The sequence below is a fragment of the Schistocerca piceifrons genome, chromosome 1 (genome assembly GCF_021461385.2).
Source record: "Schistocerca piceifrons isolate TAMUIC-IGC-003096 chromosome 1, iqSchPice1.1, whole genome shotgun sequence".
Lineage (NCBI taxonomy): Eukaryota > Metazoa > Arthropoda > Insecta > Orthoptera > Acrididae > Schistocerca > Schistocerca piceifrons.
The window spans coordinates 625,095,198-625,120,671 of NC_060138.1; the positions used below are offsets into that span (position 1 = coordinate 625,095,198).

At 42.4% G+C, this 25,474-nt stretch overlaps 1 protein-coding gene across 1 annotated transcript in view; it reads right to left on the reverse strand.

Moving 5' to 3' along the window:
- The window catches only part of LOC124757926 (neuroligin-2-like), a 57,040-nt gene that overhangs the window by 7,083 nt on the left and 24,483 nt on the right, over positions 1–25,474 (reverse strand). Inside the window, exon 3 of the mRNA XM_047249077.1 lies at positions 11,137–11,373. Coding sequence (XP_047105033.1) covers positions 11,137–11,373 — 237 coding nt within the window. The remainder of the gene's footprint in view (positions 1–11,136; positions 11,374–25,474) is intronic.

Sequence of the window (25,474 nt, forward strand, 5' to 3'; positions counted from 1 at the left end):
AGTCGATTTAGAAGAGATAGGGGATCCAGAATCAGAATCTGAATTTAAAAGAGCTTTGGAGGACTTACGGTCAAAGAAGGCAGAAGGGATAGATAACATTCCATCAGAATTTCTAAAATCGTTGGGGGAAGTGGCAACAAACCGACTATTCACGTTGGTGTGTAGAATATATGAGTCTGGCGATATACCATCTGACTTTCGGAAAAGGATCATCCACACAATTCCGAAGGCGGCAAGAGCTGACAAGTGCGAGAATTATCGCACAATCAGCTTAACAACTCATGCATCGAAGCTGCTTACAAGAATAATATGCAGAAGAATGGAAAAGAAAATTGAGAATGAGGTAGGTGACGATCAGTTTGTCTTTAGGAAAAGTAAAGGGACGAGAGAGGCAATTCTGACGTTACGGCTAATAATGGAAGCAAGGCTGTAGAAAAATCAAGGCACTTTCATAGGATTTGTCGACCTGGAAACAGCGTTCGACAGTATAAAATGGTGCAAGCTGTTCGAGATTCTGAATGAAGTAGGGGTAAGCTATAAGCAGAGACGGGTCATATACAATATGTACAACAACCAAGAGGGAATAATAAGAGTGGACGATCAAGAACGAAGTGCTCGTATTAAGAAGGGTGTAAGACAAGGCTGTAGCCTTTTGCCCCTACTCTTCAATCTGTAAATCGAGGAAGTAATGATGGAAATAAAAGAAAGGTTCAGGAGTGGAATTAAAATACAAGGTGAAAGGATATCAATGATACGATTCGGTGATGACATTGCTATCCTGAGTGAAAGTGAAGAAGAATTAAATGATCTGCTGAAGGAATGAACAGTCTAATGAGTACACAGTATGGTTTGAGAGTAAATCGGAGAAAGACGAAGGTAGTGAGAAGTAGTAGAAATGAGAACAGCGAGAAATTTAACATCAGGATTGATGGTCACGAATTCAATGAAGTTAAGGGATTCTGCTACCTAGGCAGTAAAATAACCAGTGACGGACGGAGCACGGAGGACACCAAAAGCAGACTCGCTGTGGCAAAAAAGGCATTTATAGCCAAGAGAATTCTACTAATATCAAATACCGGCCTTAATTTGATCAAGAAATTTCTGAGGATGTACGTCTGGAGTACAGCATTGTATGGTAGTAAAACATGGACTGTGGGAAAACCGGAACAGAAGAGAATCGAAGCATGTGGTGCTATAGACGAATGTTGAAAATTAGGTGGACTGATAAGGTAAGGAATGAGGAGGTTCTACGCAGAATCGGAGAGGAAAGGTATATGTGGAAATCACTGATAAGGAGAAGGGACAGGATGATAGGACATCTGCTAAGACATGAGGGAATGACTTCCATGGAACTAGAGGGAGCTGTAGAGGGCAAAAACTGTAGAGGAAGACAGAGATTGGAATACGTCAAGCAAATAATTGAGGACGTAGGTTGCAAGTGCTACTCTGAGATGAAGAGGTTAGCACAGGAAAGGAATTCGTGGCGGGCCGCATCAAACCAGTCAGTAGACTGATGACAAAAAAAAAAAAAAAAAAGAACTAGGTCGCATCACACACCTACCCATCGTCCGGGAAATTATCTCCAACGTCAGTTCATATTTCCTGGATTGTATTGAAGGCAGCAATGATGCAGACTGTATGAATGTCGTGTAAGCTACAGGCACATTGCTCTGACGCACTTGGTCACTTAAATTCAAAAACTAAGAAAAGAGTCAAGTGGTAAACTGACTCTTTTCCAGATAACTATTGTCACTAGTAACTATTCCTAGCACACCAGCAGACCCGGTTGCACTTCCTTTCTACTTGCTTCTTGGCTCTCCAAAACATGAGTTTCTCGTCGTCATGTATCATGTTCCAAACCACATGGCAACAACGCACCGTTCCATAATGGCCACCTTCATCTCATACATGCAGAGGTATTTTTATTCGCATTCTTAATTCGGCCCGTTTTAAGGTGCCTGTTCTGCAGGCGTAACGTTTAATGTAAACTGGTCCACGTTCCAACTCGATAGCCGTACTTCAAGTGCACAGTGTCGTGCCGTGTTTCTCATACCTTGTATCCGTGGAACAAAACAATCCCAACAGACGTCGAGGGATTGTTATGGAAGCCCTGAGAAACGATTTGAGGACAGGGACCCATTTCAAGAACCTAAACCAGAGATATGGGGACACACGAAATTTTAAGAAATAACGTCTGTCACTACACCACTCTTCCAATACTGAACTTGTATTTGTAAGCATTCAGTTGGTATGAAAACATTCAGGTGGTATGAAGGTACCTATCGTCTCTACACAATTAACGAATGCTTTTGGTTCGCCGGCATAAAAAAATCAATTGGAAATCGAATGGATGGCCTAACAGCAGGCGCTCACCATCAAGGCTCTGTTGCGTTGTTGCGTAACGATTCCGCACATGGGTCCCATCTCAAATTGTTCTTGAGTACATCACCTACAATCCCTCGAACTTTGTGGATGTAGAATCACTCTGTTATAACAAATACGCTTCACGAGTTTGAAATTTGGTTTGAGTCAGATAAATATTGTAACCTTAGACACTGAATCCCTTTGGAGACCTGCGACCATCATTTGCACTGAATGAACATGCGGAAATACGCTAGTCGTCACAAACGTCGCCAAATTTTTATTGATATCTCACCACTACATGTTTCGGGGTAACTCTACCATCAGCTCTGCCAAAAACAATATACAGTATCCTGCCGAAATACTGATAAAGAAAAAAATAAGTGCACTTTATTGAGGACATCGTAATTCAAAGAGTTTTGATGAGGTTGTTTGAATTTTTGCGAAAAAAGCATCACAGATGCTGAAGATACGGTCAGAATTGCTGCGTTTTTGCGCTTTGTGATTACAAAGTACAGCCTGAAAAACAGTGAAAAACCGTCGCTCTTTCGTTAACATTGTCGCCTGCCACTTCGATGTCTACCATATTTACAACGACTTCCGCGTTACGAGAACAATAGCGATCCCACTTTTTTAATGTGCTTCTTTCTGATCGGAATAAAGGCGTATCGCAATGAGACTGATTTCAAGTCGGCAACGTACAGAGAGCCGATGACAGTCATCTCAAAAAGCCAATTTCGGCTGTGAAACGGCAGTGGCGGCGCGGAGGACGATATATTGAACTGCAGAGGAGAGCTGGTTCGACAGCGGCCGCTTTGTCGATGGCGAAGCGCAAGAAATACATTCTCTTTAAAAGGGCAATTAAAAGGCGAACGCCTGCTACCCGCTGCCCGACAGCCGATTGCGTCAAGTGCTGAGCGACTAATTGCAGCGGGGGACGCTGCAGTGTCGTGTTAACATGGCGCGATTCAATTACGGGTACGCCGTAAAAAGCCACTCGCGGACAGGTGGGCGACCAGATTTCGTGGAGCGCAGCGCGGCTAGTATGCCTCCAGGGGCTGCGTGCAGCCACGGCAGCGGCCTGCACCCAACCACCTGCGTTCCCCAGTCGTCAGCGATGAAATATTAATGAGCCCTTCCCACGTCTCCTGGCTGCCTACTGCAGTCCACTGCGTGGCGTACGCGCTAATTAAATTGCCGCCGAGTGCCTCTAGACAGGAGCCTCAGCAGTAATGCGAAGGCGAACGACAGAGGCACGCACTGATCGGAGGTTCGATTTCCAATCAAAGAGACCAGCAGCGCTGCGCAGCTCATGACCTTCACTTGGTTCCTACAAATAGACTGTGCACAAAATGACTTGGCCCAGACCCGCACAGGTGGTGTGGTGGTTGTGGGGTCTCCGTTATGAATGGACACCGAATGGTAGGAGAAGCGCAGTTGGATTGTAGAACACATAAACGCATGCGTCGCTTAATTTGTAAGCTGCAGTTAACGAATACGCAAAGGTTATATTAAGAGACTATCTGTTACCTACAGATGTGCTCCTGTACCAGTAGTTTTGTTCTGTTAGTAAGCAAATGTACGTTCAATAACATCAGCTGCCCTCATGTGTCTACCTGTTACGTTCGGGCAAGCTTAACTCGTGATGCGCACCCCACTGTCCCACCTCTGAAGCTGCGTCAACGCATGATGTTTTTGCACGCACACTGTCGCTGCCAAGCAGGGCATAAAGAAGGACGTGGGCAGGAGCAAACACGTATGTATTGTGCTGCTGAAGTAGCTATACATTATACAACGTGTACATAAGCAAGAAATAGTGTGGAAATATGAATTAAGCCGAATGAAGATTGTGTAAGCATTGTATTCATTACTTCAAATAGTATCCCGTAGCACATATGAAGCAAAAAACGTATTTTCACAAATATGATAAACATCAAAAGTCAAAAGTAAATATTTGTACCTAAATCGTGCAATATTTTTCAGTCCAATAAGTAATACTATACGCATTCTAAAGTAGCCTATATCTTCCTCAGGGTTCAAGCTGTCTCCGTAGTTCAAGCTCTCTCCACACCCAGTTTCATAGAAATGCTTCAGCGGGTTAGTCAAGAAAACGTAACAGACAAGTTACTTTCGCATTTATGATATTAGTATGAAAAAAAGTTTTAGCAACGGTATAAATTTTCCTTATCCGATTTTGATGAATACTAGAAAGTGCCACAAGTTATGCTATATTATCTCTGAAAACCCACAAAAGAGAGTAACTGATTCTGAAAGAGAAAAAGACAAGTACTACAGCTGTTGATTTAATTTTAAAACACTATATCTCTTTCCTTTCTTTTTCAGTCATCCGGTTTGGATGAAGTAGAGCCTACATAGTACCCCAATCTATGCTCAAGCTAATCATGGAAACCCCGTGAAAGCGATCAACGTATTCGAATTGAGAAACAGAGAAGTACGATGGCTTTAGATAAAATCTTAAATCACGACTTTTTCTGTGATCTGATTTTCATGAAATAAAGCTTTTATAGTGCCTCAAGCTGTACTCAAATTACCGGCTACACCCCCATGAAATTTTGTATGGTAGTTTTGAACAAGGATGTTGAAAAAGACAGACACGAAAAATTTACAGATTTATTATCAGTATAGGTTATGTCACATATCCGACAGTTATTGAGAATCATTGTCGCTGGATCCTCACTACAGTTCCGAAAAAGAACAGACACAGAAACAGAGGATCAATCTAAATCAAAATAAGTCCTTTTGCTGTTGGCTTCCGACTTGGACATATATTCCATAAAGACAGTCAGTTTTACCACGAGCAGAACGCTGAATGAAAGCTGATAACAAGAACAAGTCCAGGTACAATGCAGGTTCACAATCTAATAGGCAGAATCGCGTCAGTGACAGTAGCTCATGCAAAAGGCTGTGACAGACTAAAATCACGGCTGGTTGTGTGGCCCTGTCGCTGTGAGCGGCTCGGACCACGTGATATGTCACGGACTCATCAGGTGGCAATTGTCAACTGCTACGTGCAGCACCTCGGTGCCACTAGCGATACCGGGTGTTGGCGGAGATGTTAAGGTCCAACCAAAATCTGCCAAAATAGATCATATAAAACAGAAAAGGTCTAAAAATGATGCACAGTGGGGAACGTTGCATACTACAGTACTGAGAATGTAACATAAGAACACGTCTCACGTGGAAATTATGTCAGTTCCACAATTACCGGTTCTTCAATATTACGCAGATGTGCATTTTGCTCTTACTTTTCGGCATCTTTACTGAATTAGAGAAGACTCAGGAGGAACTGTTTTCCCCCTCTACTTTTATTCTCTTTGGTATGCGGTTTGAATCAACTAGTTCTTCGTGAAACCTTCCCAAGCACAGTTTTTAATGTTATTTTAGTTTCCTCATTTAGCTTTTCCAACAAAATTTCAACGAAATTGCACGCACTCTTACACGCCTGATTATGAAGAGTTGGTAGCGCGCCTGCGTTACGAGAAGACTGTAGCGCCACAGCGCGTACTAAAGGGGAACGGGCAAGAACACTCGAAGTGATTGGGTCAGTAGGCGACAATCAACTGAGACACCTGCCCCTTCTGAACAAAGGATTGACCCTGCGCAACATTGGAGACGATAATATGTTTCTGTGCGTGGGCCACGTTATTTTGAAACAGCTGTACCTGTAGGACAGCACAGTTTTCATGTAGCGTGTAAAGTAGTCCTAGCGCGGCTCCAAAGGAGGGGGCTATGGGGATGATGACCGCTCAAACCCCCCCCTCCCCCCTCCCCCCCCCCCCCTCCCCGCTACACACACAAAACACAGTTTACTTATGGGGTTTAAAGTGAAATGCGTATATTAGTTTCCAAACTTATCAAGCAGTTCCAAAGATAATGGAGAATACATTGGCATTAAACCTCATAATTAAAAATGCCGAAAAACTGTAAAGATTACGATCTGTATGTAATACAGGATAATTTTCAGTCGCTTACGACAGCTGTTGCTCACATGGATAGGCTTGCGTTCTGACCACCCGTAGAGATAATTGCAGTTAGGAAAAGTCGCACAAAGACTGACCGTGTCTGCTATCAACAAAAGAAATCGGCACGGTTCGCGAGTCCACAGAGTAGCGCCGGCGAACCACGGTAAGCTGAGTAAGCAAGACTGAAACGGAAGACCATGAGCTAAGAAATAAAATTAACAGAAAAACTGACTTTCCCGAACTAGAGGCGGGAACGACTGAAAGTAACAATACTCGCATCATTTGCACAATCGCCTACCGAATAATTTTGGATGAAAAGTAATGGTCTTGAGTGTGGCAAGGAACTCCACTTTTAGTTGCTTGCCTGAGAGATAGCTCGCAAGAAAACAAGCAAGACAAACAGAATTCTCCCCATTTAGCCGCTGGCATATCCACAGTCTGCAGACCTCTATTTAAAATCGTAGTGATAAGTGAAATACATTATCTGATTAAATACATCGGAATAAGCTAACGTAATGATGTCACAAGAAGTGGGCCCGCCAGTATAATAGGAGATGGGGCGTATCGCATCGTCAGCAGAAAGGCAGAAACAGCAGAGTGAGTGGATCGAGACAATGCAGTGACTTCTAATGTGAATTAGTCATTGAAAATCATCTGAGTAACAAATCCATGAGAACACCAAAAAGGCAATCCAAAGCTGCAAATTTTTTTTTACTGTTCGTTGCACATTTTTACACGGTTTTCACATCTTCGGAAATACCATTTTTGATTATGTTACAACGATTTGAAAATGAGTCCCGGCCCAAAACTAGTCATCGAGTGAATAAAAAGTAGATTTTGCAATTTGGACTGGTTTTTCGGTGTACTTGTTAACAGAAGTTACTGACCCACAGCTGCTCCAGAATGCTGGAAGTTCGTAAATCCATCAGAGACAGCCTTGCTGCCCAAGTCGGTTGTTGATGACTGTGGATACCCGAAGAAACCACCACAGATAAAACAAGACTAGGGATATCTTATTTATGGACAAGTACCATCGAGCATTGGGAAGAGTGGTTATAAAAAAACGCATGAAATCAGCGTAAGCTATCACTCCAGAGCTGCAAAAGCAGCAGTTCGGCTAGAACAGTGTGTGTAGGCAGTCAACAATAACGAGGTACAATGACCGAGGATGTCTTCATCAGCCATACGCTTTTGTATTCGACACTTCAGGCAGTCTAAAAAACGACGCCACTTGACCGTGGACGACTGGAAACGAAATATTTGGGATATTGCATCACGCTATTCCCTGTGACAGTGCCATCATGTGTCGTGCCGGCAGTGAGAGAGGACAAAACGGTGTTATGGCATGGGGATGTTTATCGTGGTTAGGGAGCAGTCCGGTTATTTCGCTCAAGGAAAAAAACAAATTCTGAAGGATTTGAACACATTTTATAGCATTGTGTAATGTGTACAATATAGGAACTGTTCTGAGGCGATGATTGATCCTATCAATATAAAAAGTACGTACATCCTGTCATGAAGCTGCAACTGTGAGTCATTAGCTACAGTCCCGATCTGAAGCTAATGGAACCCCTTTGGCATGGGTTAGAATGGCAAATTCTCTCCGAATTCCCATGTACCATATTACTGCCTTCTCATGAAGAATGGGCTGCCATTCTGGGAGTGATGGGTTTAAACGAACGGTAAATGCTCAGTGGATCTCCATGCTTGTTGTGTTAATTAGATACATGCAAAGAGGCCCTGTTTTGTATGACATGGTTAAATCGTTACCCTCCAAAATAATGATCGAGGAATCCTTATCAACGAAATTAAACAAGAATCACAGTTAACTCAGTTTGTTACATTAAAATACATGACAAATGGATTGACAAGCGTTGAAAATGAGAAGTTAATGCCTTGGCAAGCCTTAACAGAAGAACTGAAATATGCTTCAAATGAACAGGTGTCAGGATTGAATTATTATATTCACGGTAGTTACACTGTGGTCACCGAACTGTAGTGTTTTAAGACAGAAAGCAATCGCCCAAGTTTAAAGCACATTGATCCATAATCAGCGTGCAAGTCTTCTGAAGGAAGGTTGATACTAGTTAATCTTGGTAAAAATCACTCGAATATCCCTTTAATTCATCTAGCTATTGTGATTCGACCTCATCATGTGAATCTGCACGTGGAGGCTGAAATGGATGCTGAATAGTCATCGGTTTCTTACGAGCAACTCGCGCCTTCGTCTATATTGGAATCAGTCAGAAAAGGCCTGTCCCCTGGTCATGACGTCTGCTCGAAAGGGAGCCTGGCTGAAGAGAAGCCGGGCTGTAGGGGCACTGGGCTGGTGGGACTTGGATAAAGGGTAACTTACCGGTACTACTGTCTGCTCCCTACAAGCGTCTTTCTGTCACCCAGTCACATTTGACTGGCTGAAAGATGGAGATTCCAAGCGCCGACCAGTGAAAATTTGCCTTGGAAGACGGTGGCATCCTAATCTTTCATTTCAGGAAATTAACCAGTAAAAGCTATCTAACACTTATCTTGGAAAATCGGGTTTCCTGCCGGTAATTCGCGTCGTACTTGTACGATATTTCAGTCACGTAACTCGTAATATTCATCAGGTGCTTCCCGAGGTTAAATCCAGTGCGGGACGGATCCAGTATTTATGCCCACGAGTTCCGTCATCGGTCCCTCCAGCTCTTGACGCTAAGTTCGAGATGAGCTGTGGTCAGTAGCAACAACCGTAGTATCTTCTGGCTGTTTCTGCTCTGATTGCTGTGCATGTATTTTTTGGCTGTTATGAGTCAATAATGCAGCCAAAAAGTACTCTCACAGCAGTCGGAATAGTTGCGGCTAGAAAATACTAAGGTTGCTGCTGTTGACCGGTGTGTACCTCGGACGGAGCGCCAGGCGCGGCGTGAACTGATTACGAAAAGTCTAGCCCCACACATGCATAAATATTGGACTCACTTCGCCTGATAAAGACTGCGACTTACGTGTTCAAAATATCGTGCAAGTACGACGCAGATTGCCGGCAGAAAACACGATTTTCCGAGATGAGAAGTGTTAGGTAGCTTTCTACTGGTTAACTGCCTGAAATGAAATGGCAGGTAGCCGGCGTCTTCTAAGAAAAATTTTCACTGGTCAGCGACTGGAATATCCGTCGTTCAGTCAGTGGCTCTGAGCACTATGGGACTCAACTGCTGAGGTCATTAGTCCCCTAGAACTTAGAACTAGTTAAACCTAACTAACCTAAGGACATCACAAACATCCATGCCCGAGGCAGGATTCGAACCTGCGATCGTAGCGGTCTTGCGGTTCCAGACTGCAGCGCCTGTAACCGCACGGCCACTTCGACCGGCGGTTCAGTCAGTCAAAAGTGATGGGGTGACAGAAAGACGCAGGGACGAGGGTGTTATTTATAGGGAGCAGACAGTAGTATCGGTAAGTTACCCTTCACCCAAGTCCCACCAGCCGAGCTCCCGCCCCTACACAGGTCCCTCCATCCTATATGCGTGAAGGCACTAAGAGTCTTCAGAGAGGGAGGACACAAAGACAAATATTAATGCAATTTCTCTATTGACGTTCAGACACCTGATTGAAGGTGTCTCCGTCAGAGGTAAGGCCGTCATAAAGGGGAAGGCTGGACTAACCGGTATCCAGGTGCTTTTGGTCACAGATTGTGCTAATAAAGCTGAGTGCAAACATTGATTTTATACCATATAACTTAGGGCGTTCCCAAAGTTATGAGAGCTGCTGTTATAGCTGCTATTATAGTTCTTAAATCAATCACAACCATAATCTGTCACATTTTGTAGCGAATACATTTCAAATGATGTATTTATCTGAATTTCGATTTCTTTGAAGTTATGCTATGCTGATGTACTAAGCACTGATGGAAGTAAATCACTACATTAAAAATTGCATCCTTTTTTTGTATTATAATTAAGTCCAAGGCATCTGTGGCAAGCCGGCCGGAGTGGCCGAGAGGTTAGGCACTGCGGTCTGGAACCGCGCAACCGCTACGGTCGCAGGTTCGAATTTTGCCTCGGGCATGGATGTGTGTGATGTCCTTAGATTAGTTAGGTTTAAGTAGTTGTGAGTTCTAGGGGACTGATGACCACAGCTGTTAAGTCCCAAAGTGCTCAGAGCCATTTGAAGCCATCTGTGGCATGTTATAACTTAGAATAATAATTTATATTTGTAAGGAAGGAAGGGGCACATTAGTGGAGAGAGACAGGCATTGTTGACATGGGTAACCTACATAGTGACCAGCAGCAGGAAAACTCTGGAGGCGATTTAGGCGCCACTCTCGTCCTCCAACCTCCCTAGAGAGACGCAAACATGAAATATTTGGAAAATCGCCTAAATCACAAAGAGAATGTGATTCCTAACAGAACATGACCCTGTATCCATGCCTGGTGAAAGAAGATGTAGGTGGTATGGTCTCTAACCTGTGGAAACAACACCCCGTCCCCTGAGTAAGATTTACAAAAATCGTTTGCTATTAGCAATATATTTGTCTCTCATCCTTTGTGGACTCTTAAAGCTGGAAGTTTCGGAAAGGCCACGGATCGATCTAATATTCTGTTCAACGATCCTCTGTGGACTCTTAAAGCTGGCAGTTTTGGCAAGGCCACGGCTTGATCTGATATTCTGTTCAACTAGAAGATCAGTAAAACGAAACGGCATATACGGGTTCGGGTTGTGAAGCAAATCCGGCGGTGCACGCAGCACAACGGCGCCGTTTCGAGCCGCCGAAATAGAAGTTGTACCGAAACAGCAATTGCCAGACGCGGCCCTTTACGGCGGAGGCACGCGCTGTCGTTGCGCCACCTGTGGGCGGGGGTGTCGGAGCCGGCAGTAATGGCTGCCTCACGTGCGGAGGCCGCCGATTTCCATGAAATATTCACGGCGGCGCCCCGCGCCTGATGAAGTCGCGTCGCTGTGGTTCCGCTTATTACAAAAACACTTCCGCCGTAAAACGCCTCAAGTGCTGCACGCCCGGCGCCGGCGGCTTTCTGTTGCAGCGGCGCATTGTTACCTATGCAACAGGGGTTCCCTGCTCTGTATTTCCATTCCAATGGTCGGCGCCTGGACGCAGCCCTCGGCGTGGCGCCGGCTGCGTGCTCGCGGGGGAATGAGCGGCCCGGGTTCCTAGCGTAACGCAGCTCGCCAAGCTCAACCGCGCGCGGCCTCGAATAACAATGCCGACCTCCACTCACCGGCCGCCTGCCGTCATTTATTGCGGCTGCGTGTTACAGCTCCACTTGTGACCCGGTCAGAATGTCACGGGTACACATGCAACTAAAATGACGCCACCTCATGAGACATGACGTCTGATACGGCAAGTGTTGCTGCGTGACTCGCATTACAGACGAGCTCTTGCTCGAGTGTAACTACGAGCGACACTCAGGTGTTTAAAGTTGACTATCACCTATCTTCTGTGTACGTACCACGTCCCCAAAAGCACAGGTATAAAGTTCCTGTGTAATGTCTTGGGTGCTATTTACAATTCCCGGAAGACTCATTTCAAAAGCTAATACTCCAACATTTTCACTCTTGCACCCCACATTGATTAGTTAACTGGGACGTAACAGTTACTGTAAATATTAAAGTTTTATAAGTGAAGTTCTGAGTTTGTGCTAGTGCGATAAAAGAAAACGTAACATAGCTGGTGTTTGGATGTATGTCAAAAGCTACAGCCCAGCTGAAGTTTGTGCTGCTAGCGTCCCACCCCCTCTTAGCACGGGTAGCACTAAGTGTCAATGACCGGATGAATTGTTTGACGTACACACTCACAAACCTTCCTCGTGAAACAGTCTGTTACTGAAAACCGCATCAGTATCCGTACATTAGTTCCTGAGATTAGTCTTTACATGTAGACGCGGCGGGAACTTGAAATCAACATAATTCAGTCAATTATCACCACATTTTATAGAGTATATACATAAACCTCAGTCGTGAATCAGTCTATTAGTACGGACCGTATCGATATCGTTATATTAGTTCAAGTGATTAGTTTTCACGCACATGCGGAAAATCGCAGTTGGGGGACCAAAATGTATAATATGTTCGCAAGAAGAAGATATATACTGAGGCGTAGACTATGGTAATAATAACTACAGCGATTTGCGTGCCTCTAACCTATGCCAGTTATCCTACTACGGAAAGAAGACCTACAGTTTAAGCTGAAATCCGAATGACGTGCGCCGGCCACTGTGGCAGAGCGGTTCTAGGCGCTTCAGTCCGGAACCGCACAGCTGCTACGTTCGCAGGTTCGAATCCTGCCTCGAACATGGATGTGTGTGATGTCTTTAGATTTGTTAGGTTTAAGTAGTTCTAAGTCTAGGGGATTGATGACCTCAGACGTTAAGTCCCATAGTGCTTAGAGCCATTTGAACGAACCTGGCGGTAACAAATCTAGTAGCCCGCCTCTCAATTGTTTCGAAGTTTTCCTTCAGTCCCAATGACGTGTCGTTTCTGGCGAATCCGCACATTTTTCGGAGGTAAATGCCAGGTTAAAAGGTATACCAAAACATTCTATGCCCATGATTCGTCCCCGTGAGATTTCAGTTTGCTTTACAGTCAGGTCATAAGGCAAGCTTGGCTGCTCTCTGAAGTTGTACCGGCTGTTCACTGTTCCTCTGTATCCACCTCACATTCCCATGGGATATAGCTCCAAACGCTAATTAAATATATAACACATACCAATATACATATTAAAGACTGATCGTTACTTAGTCGTTACAGATTATATACAGACGCCTTCCTCGTGAATGTCTGTCTAGTAGTTAAAGCCGCTGCAAAATCCCAAAGTCTTGTCTCACATTAGCCTGACGATAGAAAGCGCGGTGGAGGTCTTTCATTTATAATATGTATAGTTCAGACGTCTTGCTTCTCCCTTACTCATACTATCTCAACAGGTGTCCAGCAAATTCGTGAATCAGAATTCAGGATCGGTGACTCGAAATTCTACCACGAGAAGACAGTCGGATGAGGCTAATCTAAAGGGGGCATCACAAGTTAAATCGACTTTGATTTCAGTGTCATGTCTAAAAGTGGCGTAACAGGAATCTGCTGTTTTCATATGCGATTTCTATGAATCCCCACGAGTAGCTTCACTCCAGTTGCATATCGATACCCGTGTTTATGCAGTACACATCTTCCACGCAAGTAATGAAAGATCTCGTGTCAAGCTGAAGTGAAAGGACATGAGAGACAAACAACAGCATGATGTTGCTGCCCGCGCGACCGCTGCGGTCGCAGGTTCGAATCCTGCCTAGGGCATGGATGTGTGTGATGTCCTTAGGTTTGGTTCTAAGTTCTATGGGACTGATGACCTCAGAAGTTAAGTCCCATAGTGCTCAGAGCCATTTGAACCATTTTTTGATGTTGCTGCGCAAATGAAATGCTTGAATCCAAACAGACGGAACCCCATCAGCGACCAATTTACAGTTTGTCAAAATGGAAATGCCTTGGACTACTTCTACGATTTTGAAACGATACTAGATCCTGTAAGAAGAGTCCACGAAACTCGTTTCGGCTGTAGCGTTGCCCAGAGTTGTGAGCCCAATACATGACAGTGAAATTTGTGGTAAGGTCTTATGGGACCAAACTGCTGAGGTCATCGGCTCCTAAGCTTAATATAACTTAACCTAATTTACGCTAAGGACGACACACACACACACACACACACACACACACACACACACACACACACACATTCTCGATGCCGGACTCGTGGCACCGACGGGGGGGGGGGGGGGGGGGGGGGGCAACCGCGAGGACCCCTAACAAGACGCCCTAGACAACGTGACTACCCCGCGCGGCGAGAAAATACGGTAAAGAAGGATAGGAGGGGTGGTGGAGTATAGTTCCTGATCTTCAGACTTAGCGATAATGTCCTTGATTAAATTTCAAACCTCTCCGCAGGTCTTATGCAGTGAGGACATGGTGAACCGTTCGTCGGATGGGGACATTCAGCTCAACGGCCCCTTGAATGCTACCCCTTCTCTCATAATCCCACACTGCAAAAAAGACACCACACTAGATTCACTCTTATTACAAGCATCTTCTCGTATAACATACACTTAACACAGATATCTTTCACTTCATGAAGTGTAGTGAAGAGCTTTTCTGATGTGGAGACTGAATCTCCCTCTCGGGCCCTCTCAGCCAAACGTGTCATGCCTCCATGCGGCTTGACCCCTAACTGGCACTTGCACTTCGGGCTTACGCAGGGGTCACGTCTCTGCACAGCCTTCGTCAGACCTGTCGCATCCTGACGCAAGTGTACTCAGATTTTTTTTTTTTTTTCATCAGTCTTCTAACTAGTGCCAACCTCTTCGTCTTAGAGTAGCCCTTGCAGCCCACGTCCACAATTATTTGTTCGATCTATCAAATGTCTGTCTTCCTGTATTTACAATTTCTAGCCTCTACAACTCCCTCTAGTACCATGGACGTTATTCCCTGATGTCTTAAAGGATGTTCTACCATACTGTTCTCTTATTAGTGTTTTCGATATGTACAGTCATGCTCAAAAGTATCCGAACGACCTGAATTGCATTTCGCCTGATTCGCATGCAACCCACATAACGCAGCTGTCTAGCAGGTCCTCTAATCGCTGCATGGTATAGTCGTTTGACTATTGAAAATGGTTCCAACAAGTCACCACTAGAAAACACTGCTCTGTATCGCAATAACTCAAGATGTAAAGTAATACTAAGATACTACAAATATCAGGGAACACCTTATCACAGATAAGACTGTCCTTAAGGCTTGTAAGCTCACATTTAATACAATAAATGACATACCTGAAATGTTACCACTCTCATTGTTACGTCAGATGGGTAATGCACATAGTAAGTTCGTCGTATTCATGATTTCCTCTTCAAAATAACATACCGTACTTACTATTTAACACAAGATGACATTAAAAATTAAAGTCATTCACGAGCAGCTAGTTGAGAATGTGTATGAACTACAAATGACACGACGAACCATCTCGTTCTGCATATGGATTCAAACCAAGGTCATGCAGACTAAACGAAGATTTCGTGACTGACGGAAACTGACAGTCATTTCTGATTAGGCATACGGAGAGTGATATAACTCGATTTTAGACAGTATCAATTAGCAAATACCAACTTTAAATTACATAACGCAAACATTTTTAACGGACGCGAATTCCTACCCAGGACCTATTGTCCCTGTTAACGAACTACGAGAGATGTTAAATATTGCTTCTTAACAAGTAACTTACTTGAAATGCCGTGAGGTAAAGCTTTGTGTTGGACAGGGATTCGAACCCAGAACCTAATAAGATAGATATCGAAACACAATCAACTGTGACATATCGCATTTCCTCGGCAGTAGCTAGATGTTTTAACTGAAATGACGAGACGAAATAGCGTTTTGAACTTACAGTGATCACGCAAACAGTTCTGTGTCTCACTGGAATCAAAAACGTCAAATATCGTTAGTGTTGACAACGAATGAAAATACATAAAAAACCGAAATTGTTATCCACCAGCAGAAAGGTGTTCTCATGCTAGATCTTGATAATACGTAATGAAATTTTTAGTGCCGGGCCAGGATTCGAACCGATCACGCGCAGTATGTGGAGATGTTAAGGAATCTGCAGTTTTGAACAAACAACAAACTGTGGCCGAGATACTGTCACGAAGGGATCAAATTCCACGTTAACGGCGGTCTGAGTCGCATTCCCAGTTCATAACCAATTTTATCGACATACAGAAGCTCAGATAAAAGATGGAATAAGTGTCCTGTGATCCTACATAGCGTTTGTTTCGTCACTAGAAATAAATAACTAGTATAAGAAAGGTTACTGGTGATAAAGTTTCTACATGTCGCCACTCCAGACTTTATTGTGGCTCAATCTAACGTCTACTTGGTAGAGAAGGAATATCATTTTTAATGTGAATTTCAGACCACAATACCATTATATCTTCTTCACTTGGTATAGCCAGAAGAAAAGGGAATCTGTCCTCCCTATCTAAAATCACTGAGCGAAGTTGGAACCGAACCCAGACCGTAATATATGGTCCACCAAATCCACTTTCCAGTGGATCATTTTTCTATCATAACGCCGTTGTGCCACACTGGCTGAGAATTCTGACACACAGGCTCCCTCTATCAATTTGCAGCATGTTCAATAAATTCATTTACTTGGTTGAACGAATCGCCATGAACTAGCTGCCTCGGCTACCCAGTGCATACTTTCAACTTTATTTTGTAAACACCAAAATAAAATCACGTAACTGCCACCAACACAGAACTGCCAACAGTGTAGGATGCAGAAACTTAAACAGGAAATGTTCCTTTCCACTTGAGCTACTCTATTGCGCTATCTGTTTGTTGAAAAAGTCGTGCAGTGCCAAAGGAAAGGTATAACCGTTTGTCTCTCATAAGTGTTGACCTGGCCATATGCATTATCCCACAGCGCTGTGGAATGCCGAAGTTCTGGAGGAATTGTTGACTTCTGGAGCGATTATAGCGACGTGTCATCTAGTAGCGTAATGGTAAGTATCGCGCACGGTAGGTACGATGTCCCGAGTTCGAGTGCATTCACTGCTATATTTTTTAACAATCTAATGGAACTTTTAACATAATTCCCTTCACTTCTCAACCCAAAATATTCGTATGTGGAAAAAGGGCTAACTTATGCGACATTTTGTTCAAAAATGGCTCTGAGCACTATGGGACTTAACATCTATGGTCATCAGTCCCCTAGAACTTAGTACTACTTAAACCTAAATAACCTAAGGACATCACACACATCCATGCCCGAGGCAGGATTCGAACCTGCGACCGTAGCAGTCGCGCGGCTCCGGACTGAGCGCCTAGAACCGCTAGACCACCGCGGCCGGCACATTTTGTTCATTTCAGGTTTAACAGACAGCCAGACAGTAGATGCTTCTCGAAACTTTTGTATTATGTATGGGTAGAGCGCATAATGCCAAAATACGTCGTACAGGTATTTTCTACAATAGCTGTCGTCTGGTAGTGGCATTTTATTCTTCTTCAAACCTTGTTTGAGAGCTTTAACTCAGAACAAGTTTTCTGCATGTGCATTTTCAGACTGTTATAGATAATATCAGAGAATTCGCATATATCGCTGATGATTAATGTCTCTCACATGTTTACTATTGTTTTAACAACACTAAAGGAAACATTACGAAATTTGTGAGCTGTATTATAAGAAATGTAATAAAACCACCCACAATAACCCTACGACGAAAGTTTGTTTTAATAAAACTGAGTATCTGTACACAAGCGTGCCTCTATCGACACGAATTGGTAAAATACCACTCACTGAAATTTTGATTGGGTCTGTGTTTAATTGGTATGCTGTGTCATACTCAAGAGGTATGCAAATGTGACATTTCATAAATAAAGTTATCTATTCCGAAAAACCCAAAATTTGCTTGTCAGCAGCGGAAAGAGACGTTACCAGTTGTGCAGCATTGTGAGTTTTTCACCATTGCACTATGAGCCGAAAATATTTTCTTGCGATTTCCTTATCGATGTTTGATCTGATGGCTTGTAGCTCTTTCATAGAAGGTATAAAAACGCTACACTCAGTGAGACTGGATCTGCGAATCATAACCGACGCTTTTTCACAGGTCAGCACGTTACCACAGAGCTGGCGAAGAAGTATGCGTCTTAGCTTCTTCCTACGACACCAATAGTGGCTAGAACTCGTAAACCGCCTTTTAAAAGACGAGATTAGTTGCGATTTCTACGTGCAACGACTTTCCTGGGCTGACAACCGTAAATTTACAATCTTTTGTTACACCTCAAGCAATAATAACTCAGATTATTCAATGGAAATGACAAGTAAAATCAAGTGAACTTTGAGGCTTAATTCCGTGCACTCGTCGATCACAGAGTTGCTAAACATACATTGCCTTGTTGCCAAATCTCAGTTACAATACCAGCAAGAAGAAGACGAACCGATGTGATGTTACAGCGGGCTGGGAAGTGACCATAACGGGTGTCTCCAAGTCGCGGCTGTAACGGCTTGGAATACGAAATGCGTCTGATTCGCATTTCTGTAACTGGGTTTAGGGACTGTAGAGTAGTTACTAATAATACTCAGAACTGACTGCAAACTAAGCACCATAAATCAGTAACTGTCATAGTTGTTTTTATATTTATTTCATAAGTATACTCAAAACTAAGAAATTCATTCACAGACGTTTTCGTGCCTCGCCGATAGTCGAGCACAACAACCAAATAAAAAAAAAAAGGATGTGTGTGTGTGTGTGTGTGTGTGTGTGTGTGTGTGTGTGTGTGTGTGTATGTGTGTGACAGAGTGAGATAAAAATCAAAAAGAATGAGATAGAGAGAGAGAGTAAAAAGTTGTAAAGAAATTGAATCATGGTACGTAAAGAAATCTTTCATTAAAATGACACGTTCCATTAGGAAATATCGTATTCATGCTCTATGAAACAAGAATTAATCTAATGTAATCTAATCTAATCATATCACATTGAAGACTAGCCATGAAGAATCATGAATTGTCGAAGTTTTTGCCAATACCAGTAACCAAATCCAAACTTGAAAATAGAATACGACAATTTTTGTAATAAACCGGGACTTCTGTCAAGACCCTTTCGTCCCTGTTAATTAACCACGAAAGATGTCTGATATACCTCTATTCCGAAGTAACAAAGTGTGCATGCATTTAAAGATGAAGTGCATGATGTGAAGTCTGTGACAGAGATACGAACACAACACGTAATCGGAATGTTAACGAAGTAAAATCAAATGTTTCGTATCGGTTTTTCTTACCAGCTGCCAGGTGTCTGAATCTAAAATAAGGATACAAACTTTTGTTCCTAAGCGACAATCGAGCTGCACACCTACCGTGCATCCACGAATATAGCTTAAGTATCAGTTGCTTACTCGCCAATAGTAAGATGTGTGCGTGTTTGACGAGAAATAATGACACCTATTGCGATTGTTGGCAAGACATGAACAGACGTTAAAAATGTACGTTAATTTTCTCTAACAGTCCGGTGGACACGTGATAGGGTTTGAAATGAAATTATAAATATTTTTGTACTCGATCAGGATTCGGACCCACAAACTTACGTTTGGAGGAGACCTAGAGGAGATTTCAGTCTTGAGAAAAGGAACGAAATGATTTAACTATACTGTTCCGAGAGATTTAGATCCTTGAAAGAGGAGATACGAATTCGAATCACAGTCCAGCACCAAACTTTTCAACGTCTCTAGTTCAATGAAGTACAAGTAAGAGCCCTGTTCCTTTAAATGGCTATCGGTTCATCATATAAAATAAAATTTTCTAACATAAGTAAGTTTACTGGCGACTGTATTTCTGTTTTCCATGACTTCCGCTGTGTCATTTGCCAACGTAAACCGGCTCTGCCCAGTTGGTAATGAAGGAACGTGATGTTTAATGGGGATTCTGGAGTATAACGTCTTGCTCTTGACGTTACCAGGGGTAAAGTAAATCTGTTTGTGCCTCTTAAAAGTAAACGCCTGAACCCACGCATTGCACCTGTGATAGTTCGTTCCGCCAGACCATTGTGGCCACATTTCCCAGCCCCAGGAGTGTGCTGTAACAGATGATGTGCTTAACTTACGGTGGAAAAAACGCGAGTCTATTAAATGGTTAAGTAGAAGCAAGCTTCTGAAGGGGAGATTATGTTACTCTCATGCCAGAATCATGTAAAGACTCTTCTAGGCATCATAGGCTCGCTGTGAAGCGGTTTTGAAATTTTCACAAATTCAGCAAATTTCTTAGTTCGAGAAAATCCACTGGGAAGTCTGAAGTTACCGGATACTTCGATTATTACCGTCATTATTACTACCATTTTCTTCATACCGCTGCTAGAACTCATGTGCTTGAAGATCATTTGATTCCTTTTGGTCACTACAGAAGTAGTTTCCCAAGAACAGGTTCTTTCCCTGTCTACGAAATCCTTTTCATGTTAATATCAAACATCAGTAATTAGTCGTAGATCACATTAAAACTAAACTAATTGATGAAGACGTTACTTGATAACAAAAAACGCGCTGCCTTTCTTCATGTACTTGCGCCTAGAAATGGCTATCGAGTACTTCCAAACCAAAAGGCAAAAGATCTTACTGCCTTCCGATATACGTCGCTGTCAGTTCTTCCATATGATCTGGTCGACATGACCTGTTTCAAGTTGTATATGACAGACAATGATTTACAAAATCAATTGTTTTCCTTTGCAATAAACAGAAAGATTTTCATTCTAAGCTATCCAAGTACAAAATTTTCGCAATATTAGTTCAAATTTAATATTTGCTTCTATAATGTAGGAAAGTATTTCACAGTTGCAAAACTCGCATCCGATTCATTGACCTTACACTTAGTCGCTGACTATAAATCCTAGCTCAGAGTGACACCACCGTTTGCTATGCTCTTTCTCACCGGAAAACACACAATTCACTCATTGGGCTCAATAAGTACACTGTAACAGTAATTTCTGTGTGTATGCAATGCATACGCATTAGAATTTATTGGTGCTCTCTCTTCCACTTCTGTATACAGTATGCCTGACCTAAACGGGCCCTTTATCATTACAGGCCCTGCAACATCATACTGACAACAGTAATGTGTTTACACTGACAACCTGACTGTTCATTTTACTTGATTTTGTAATCATTTAAATAAAACAACATGACCTTCCAGTGGGAGACATTTCGTCCCTCCTTTCCTTCTGTGAAAATTGTCAGTAAGCTTTTTGCTTTCCAACCAGTGAAATGTGGCAGAGTACGGCCGGTAAACGATTCACAAACCACGATTTAGTGCCGTTAAGACTATTTATTTAAACGTCACAAGACTGCACATAGGTGCAATCGATTTCGAGGTGCAAAGTGTTTGTTATCTTACTTTTGTCACAGGTGGGCATAAGTGATTTCCAAAGACTTTTTATTCTAATGAAATAACCTTTCGTCACAAAGTAACAAGGTAAGTGTTTCATTCGTATATATTTTGTAGGAAACTGTAATCGTGATGGAAGATTATACACCTGGATGTTTGACACAACTGGTAGGAGAAAACGCTGCATATTAACGAAACCCCGCGCCTCCTCTCCATATCCTCCTATGACACGATCACGGGATTCTCCTCGCATAACGCTACAGAGATGTTACTAACACAGCTGAGAATTGGCAACATCGTCACAAACATTAGCCAACACTGTGACAGTGTAATCACTTCAGCATATGGTACTGAATTGACTTGCTAAATTCAGTTGATATTCCCTTTCCATTTGAATGACTCGTGCTATATAATCCTCATGTAACTAAGACACTGAGGCAGAAAATTCAATTGCTTGCCTAAAGAAATGCTATTCTTCACATAAGTGACAACTTTTACTATCTTTCACGATGCGTTATGAGGCTGAGCGACAAATAGCCCGGTGGTACCGCCCGTGTCTCGGGGCAGAACGGCTCAATCAGTTGTCAGGTCTTACCGTGGTAGGGGTCAGCATGTGAGAGCTTTTTTTCTGATATATTTTATGAAGCTGCAAATTTCCAGAAAAAATTATGTATCGAAATCGGAAGAAAATCTTTAGACATCAAATCCTCTTGGTAGCTCGACTCAGTAAGTTGTGTTGACGGTCATACATCTTGGCTTTCTGACTGCCAAGCTGCTTCGCAATACCAGCGTCTCTGAAGAAATTCGAATCGACCATCAGCGATACGAATTTCAATGTTGATCTTCACTTCAGACTCACATGCCAGGGTGAGAAGTACGAAGGAAATGAACCTCTTGATTACTACAGGGCCTCTATGCTAAATTTCCACTAACGGCGGCTCTAGCAACTTACTTTTTCTCTGGGTAGCTTCAAATATGGGCAATTTTGTCGTCTTAAATCCAATTGAATATTTTAAATATCACTTGTGAACAGCGTTAACTTCTCCATTAATTAAGGTATAGACCTCAAAACAAGCAATTTGTCTGAGTAGCTATAGAGCAGGTTCTGATAGGTATTGACACAATCTTTTGCATTCATATATCATAGAGAATGAAAAAAAGAAATCAAACACATTACATTGCATTTACTCTCTGTTCCTTCACTAACACATATGAATCCATGACAATAATAGATTATTTGAGGAACCTCCGGTGAAAGGAAAAAGAACAGAATGTGACACTTTAATTGTAGTGCACTGAATCAGAAACAATGAAATTAATTCGGTGCCACAATGATGTATTGCATTCTAGTGTATTAAATAATCATCAAATAAAAACGGTTTTGTGCCTCCTTTGCTATCAAGAGTGAAACACAAATCATAGACAGATTTTATGGGTCACCAATACACAACATTACAGCATTTTACATGGTCGAGAGTGCGGAGTGGAGCAGACGTTGTCGGCAGAAGGCGAGACAATGCAGTGCCTCAGCCCCCGCCGGTAGACAGCAAACGGGTCCCAGAGAACTCAGACGCATGCGGTGTTCAGAGGCAGATGGTCGGCAAAGAAATCTTTCGCTAAAACATTGTTGGACCAAACTGTTATTACTAGTGTGAAAGAAAGCGAAATCTATTGTAGATTCGCTTGAATTAGACTCATAACTTCAGCACCGAGAGAAAAGGGGCGATAAAAACTTCGTCGACGTGTGCTTTTAGTTACCAGACGTCGTATTAGCTAGTCTCGCGTTTTACCTCAAGACTACAAGAATAAAGTACTAAGACTGAAGTTAAGACTTCCTCTGGGAAGTGCCGCAGTCGACAATGTTGCCAGATCGAGCATATTGCCGGACATAGGATTCTGAGAGGAGCACGACTGTATTGCCCACCCCTTACGTGAACGACTCGGAGGTCAATTTTTTGCTCTAAGGCTGTATCTACAACACATATTGAACGCTGAAGACCCAGAAGAATTAAAAAACAAAAGTAGTTTATGAGAGCAACGTTAACTATAGCGTTCGAAGTATTCATAGTATTGTATACGTGCGTGTAAACGCCTTCCAATGCCCACTCAAGGAAGACAAAGACACGCAGTCTAGCTTCAATATTATAAATTCGCCTCAGTTTGCGGATGAACTCAGACTTAGGTTGATAATCATTTTGAACATTTAGCAGTACTGTACCCATTGGTGTTTAACTCGTTTTCAACCAATGATTCTCACAGCTACAGGAACACTACTTGTGATACCTCATAGACAAAATGCTTACGCAGTGCTATCACACGAAAAGATCAACCTGACACATACTGTGGGAAGTTTGTTTTACAACCTTCGTACCTGGATAATAAGCTTTTTCCTATTTGAGATGTCTGTGAACATTGCTACTTCAGACGATTTAAGACGAAACTAAATTCCTTCAGCTACGACAATGTTTGAAGAAATCGTCTTAACGGCACTAAATCGTGGTTTGTGAATCGTTTACCGGCCGTATTCTGCCACATTTCGCTAGCTGGAAGGCAAAAAGCTTACAGAAAAATTTCACAGAAGGAAAAGAGGGACGAAATGTCACCCACTGGAAGGTCATGTTGTTTTATTTAATTGATTACAACATCAGGTAAAACGAACAGTCAGGTTGTCAGTATAAGCACATTACTGTTGTCAGTATGATGTTGCACTGCCCAGGGCCTGTAATGATAAAGGGCCCGTTAGATCAGGCATATTGTATACAGAAGTGGAAGAGAGAGCACCACTAAATTCTAATCCGTATACATAGCATACACACAGAAATTTCCGTTACAGTGTACTTATGGAGCCAAAGAGTGAATTGCGTATTTTCCGGTGAGAAAGAGCAATGGCAAACAGTCTTCACTACGTTAGGTTACTTAAACTGGTGTCACTCAGAGCTAGAATTTATGGTCAGCGACTAAATGTAAGGTCAATGAGTCGGATGCGAGTTTTGCAACTGTGAAATACTCTCCTACATTATAAAAGCGAATATTACATTTGAACTAATATTGCGAAAAGTTTGTACTTGGATAGCTTAGAATGAAAACCTTTCTGTTTATTGCAAAGGAAAAAAATTGATTTTCTAAAACATTGTCTGTCATACGCAACTTGAAACAAGTCATGTCAACAATATCATATGGAAGAAATGACACTGACGTATATCTGAAGGCAGTAAGATCTTTTGCCTTTTGGTTTGGAAGTACTCGATAGCCATTTCTAGGCGCAAGTAAATGACGAAAGGCAGTGCGTTTTTGTTATCAAGTAACGTCTTCATCAATTACTTTAGTTTTAATGTAATCTACGACTAATTACTGATGTTTGATATTAACATGAAAAGAATTCCGTAGACAGGGAAAGAACCATGTTCGGTTCGTATCTCTGTCACAGAACTTCACATAATGCACTTCATCTTTAAAAGCTTGTTATTTCGGAATAGAGGTATATCAGATACCTTTCGTGGTTAATTAACAGGGACGAAAGGGTCTTGACAGAGGTACCGGTTTAGTACAAAAATTGTCTTATTTTCAAGTTTGGATTTGGTTACTGGTATTGGCAAAAACTTCGACAATTCATGATTCTTCATGGCTAGTCATCAATGTGATATGATTAGATTAGATTACATTAGATTAATTCTTGTTTCATAGAGCATGAATACGATATTTCGTAATGGAACGTGTCATTTTAATGAAAGATTTCTTTACGTACCATGATTCAATTTCTTTACAATTTTTTACTCTCTCTCCCTCTATCTCATTCTTTTTGATTTTTATCTCACTCTCTCTGTCACACACATACACACACACACACACACACACACACACACACACACACACACACACACATCCTTTTTTTTTTTTATTTGGTTGTTGTGCTCGACTATCGGCGAGGCACGAAAACGTATGTGAATGAATTTCGTAGTTTTGAGTACACTTACGAAAGAAATATAAAAACAACTATGACAGTTACTGATTTATGGTGCTTAGTTTGCAGTCAGTTCTGAGTATTATTAGTAACTACTCTACAGTCCCTAAACCTAGTTACAGAAATGCGAATCAGACGCATTACGTATTCCAAGCTGTTGCAGCCGCGACTTGGAGACACCCGCTATGGTCACTTCCCAACACGCTGCAACATCACATCGGTTCGTCTTCTTCTTGCTGGTATTGTAACTGAGATTTGGCAACAAGGCAATGTGTG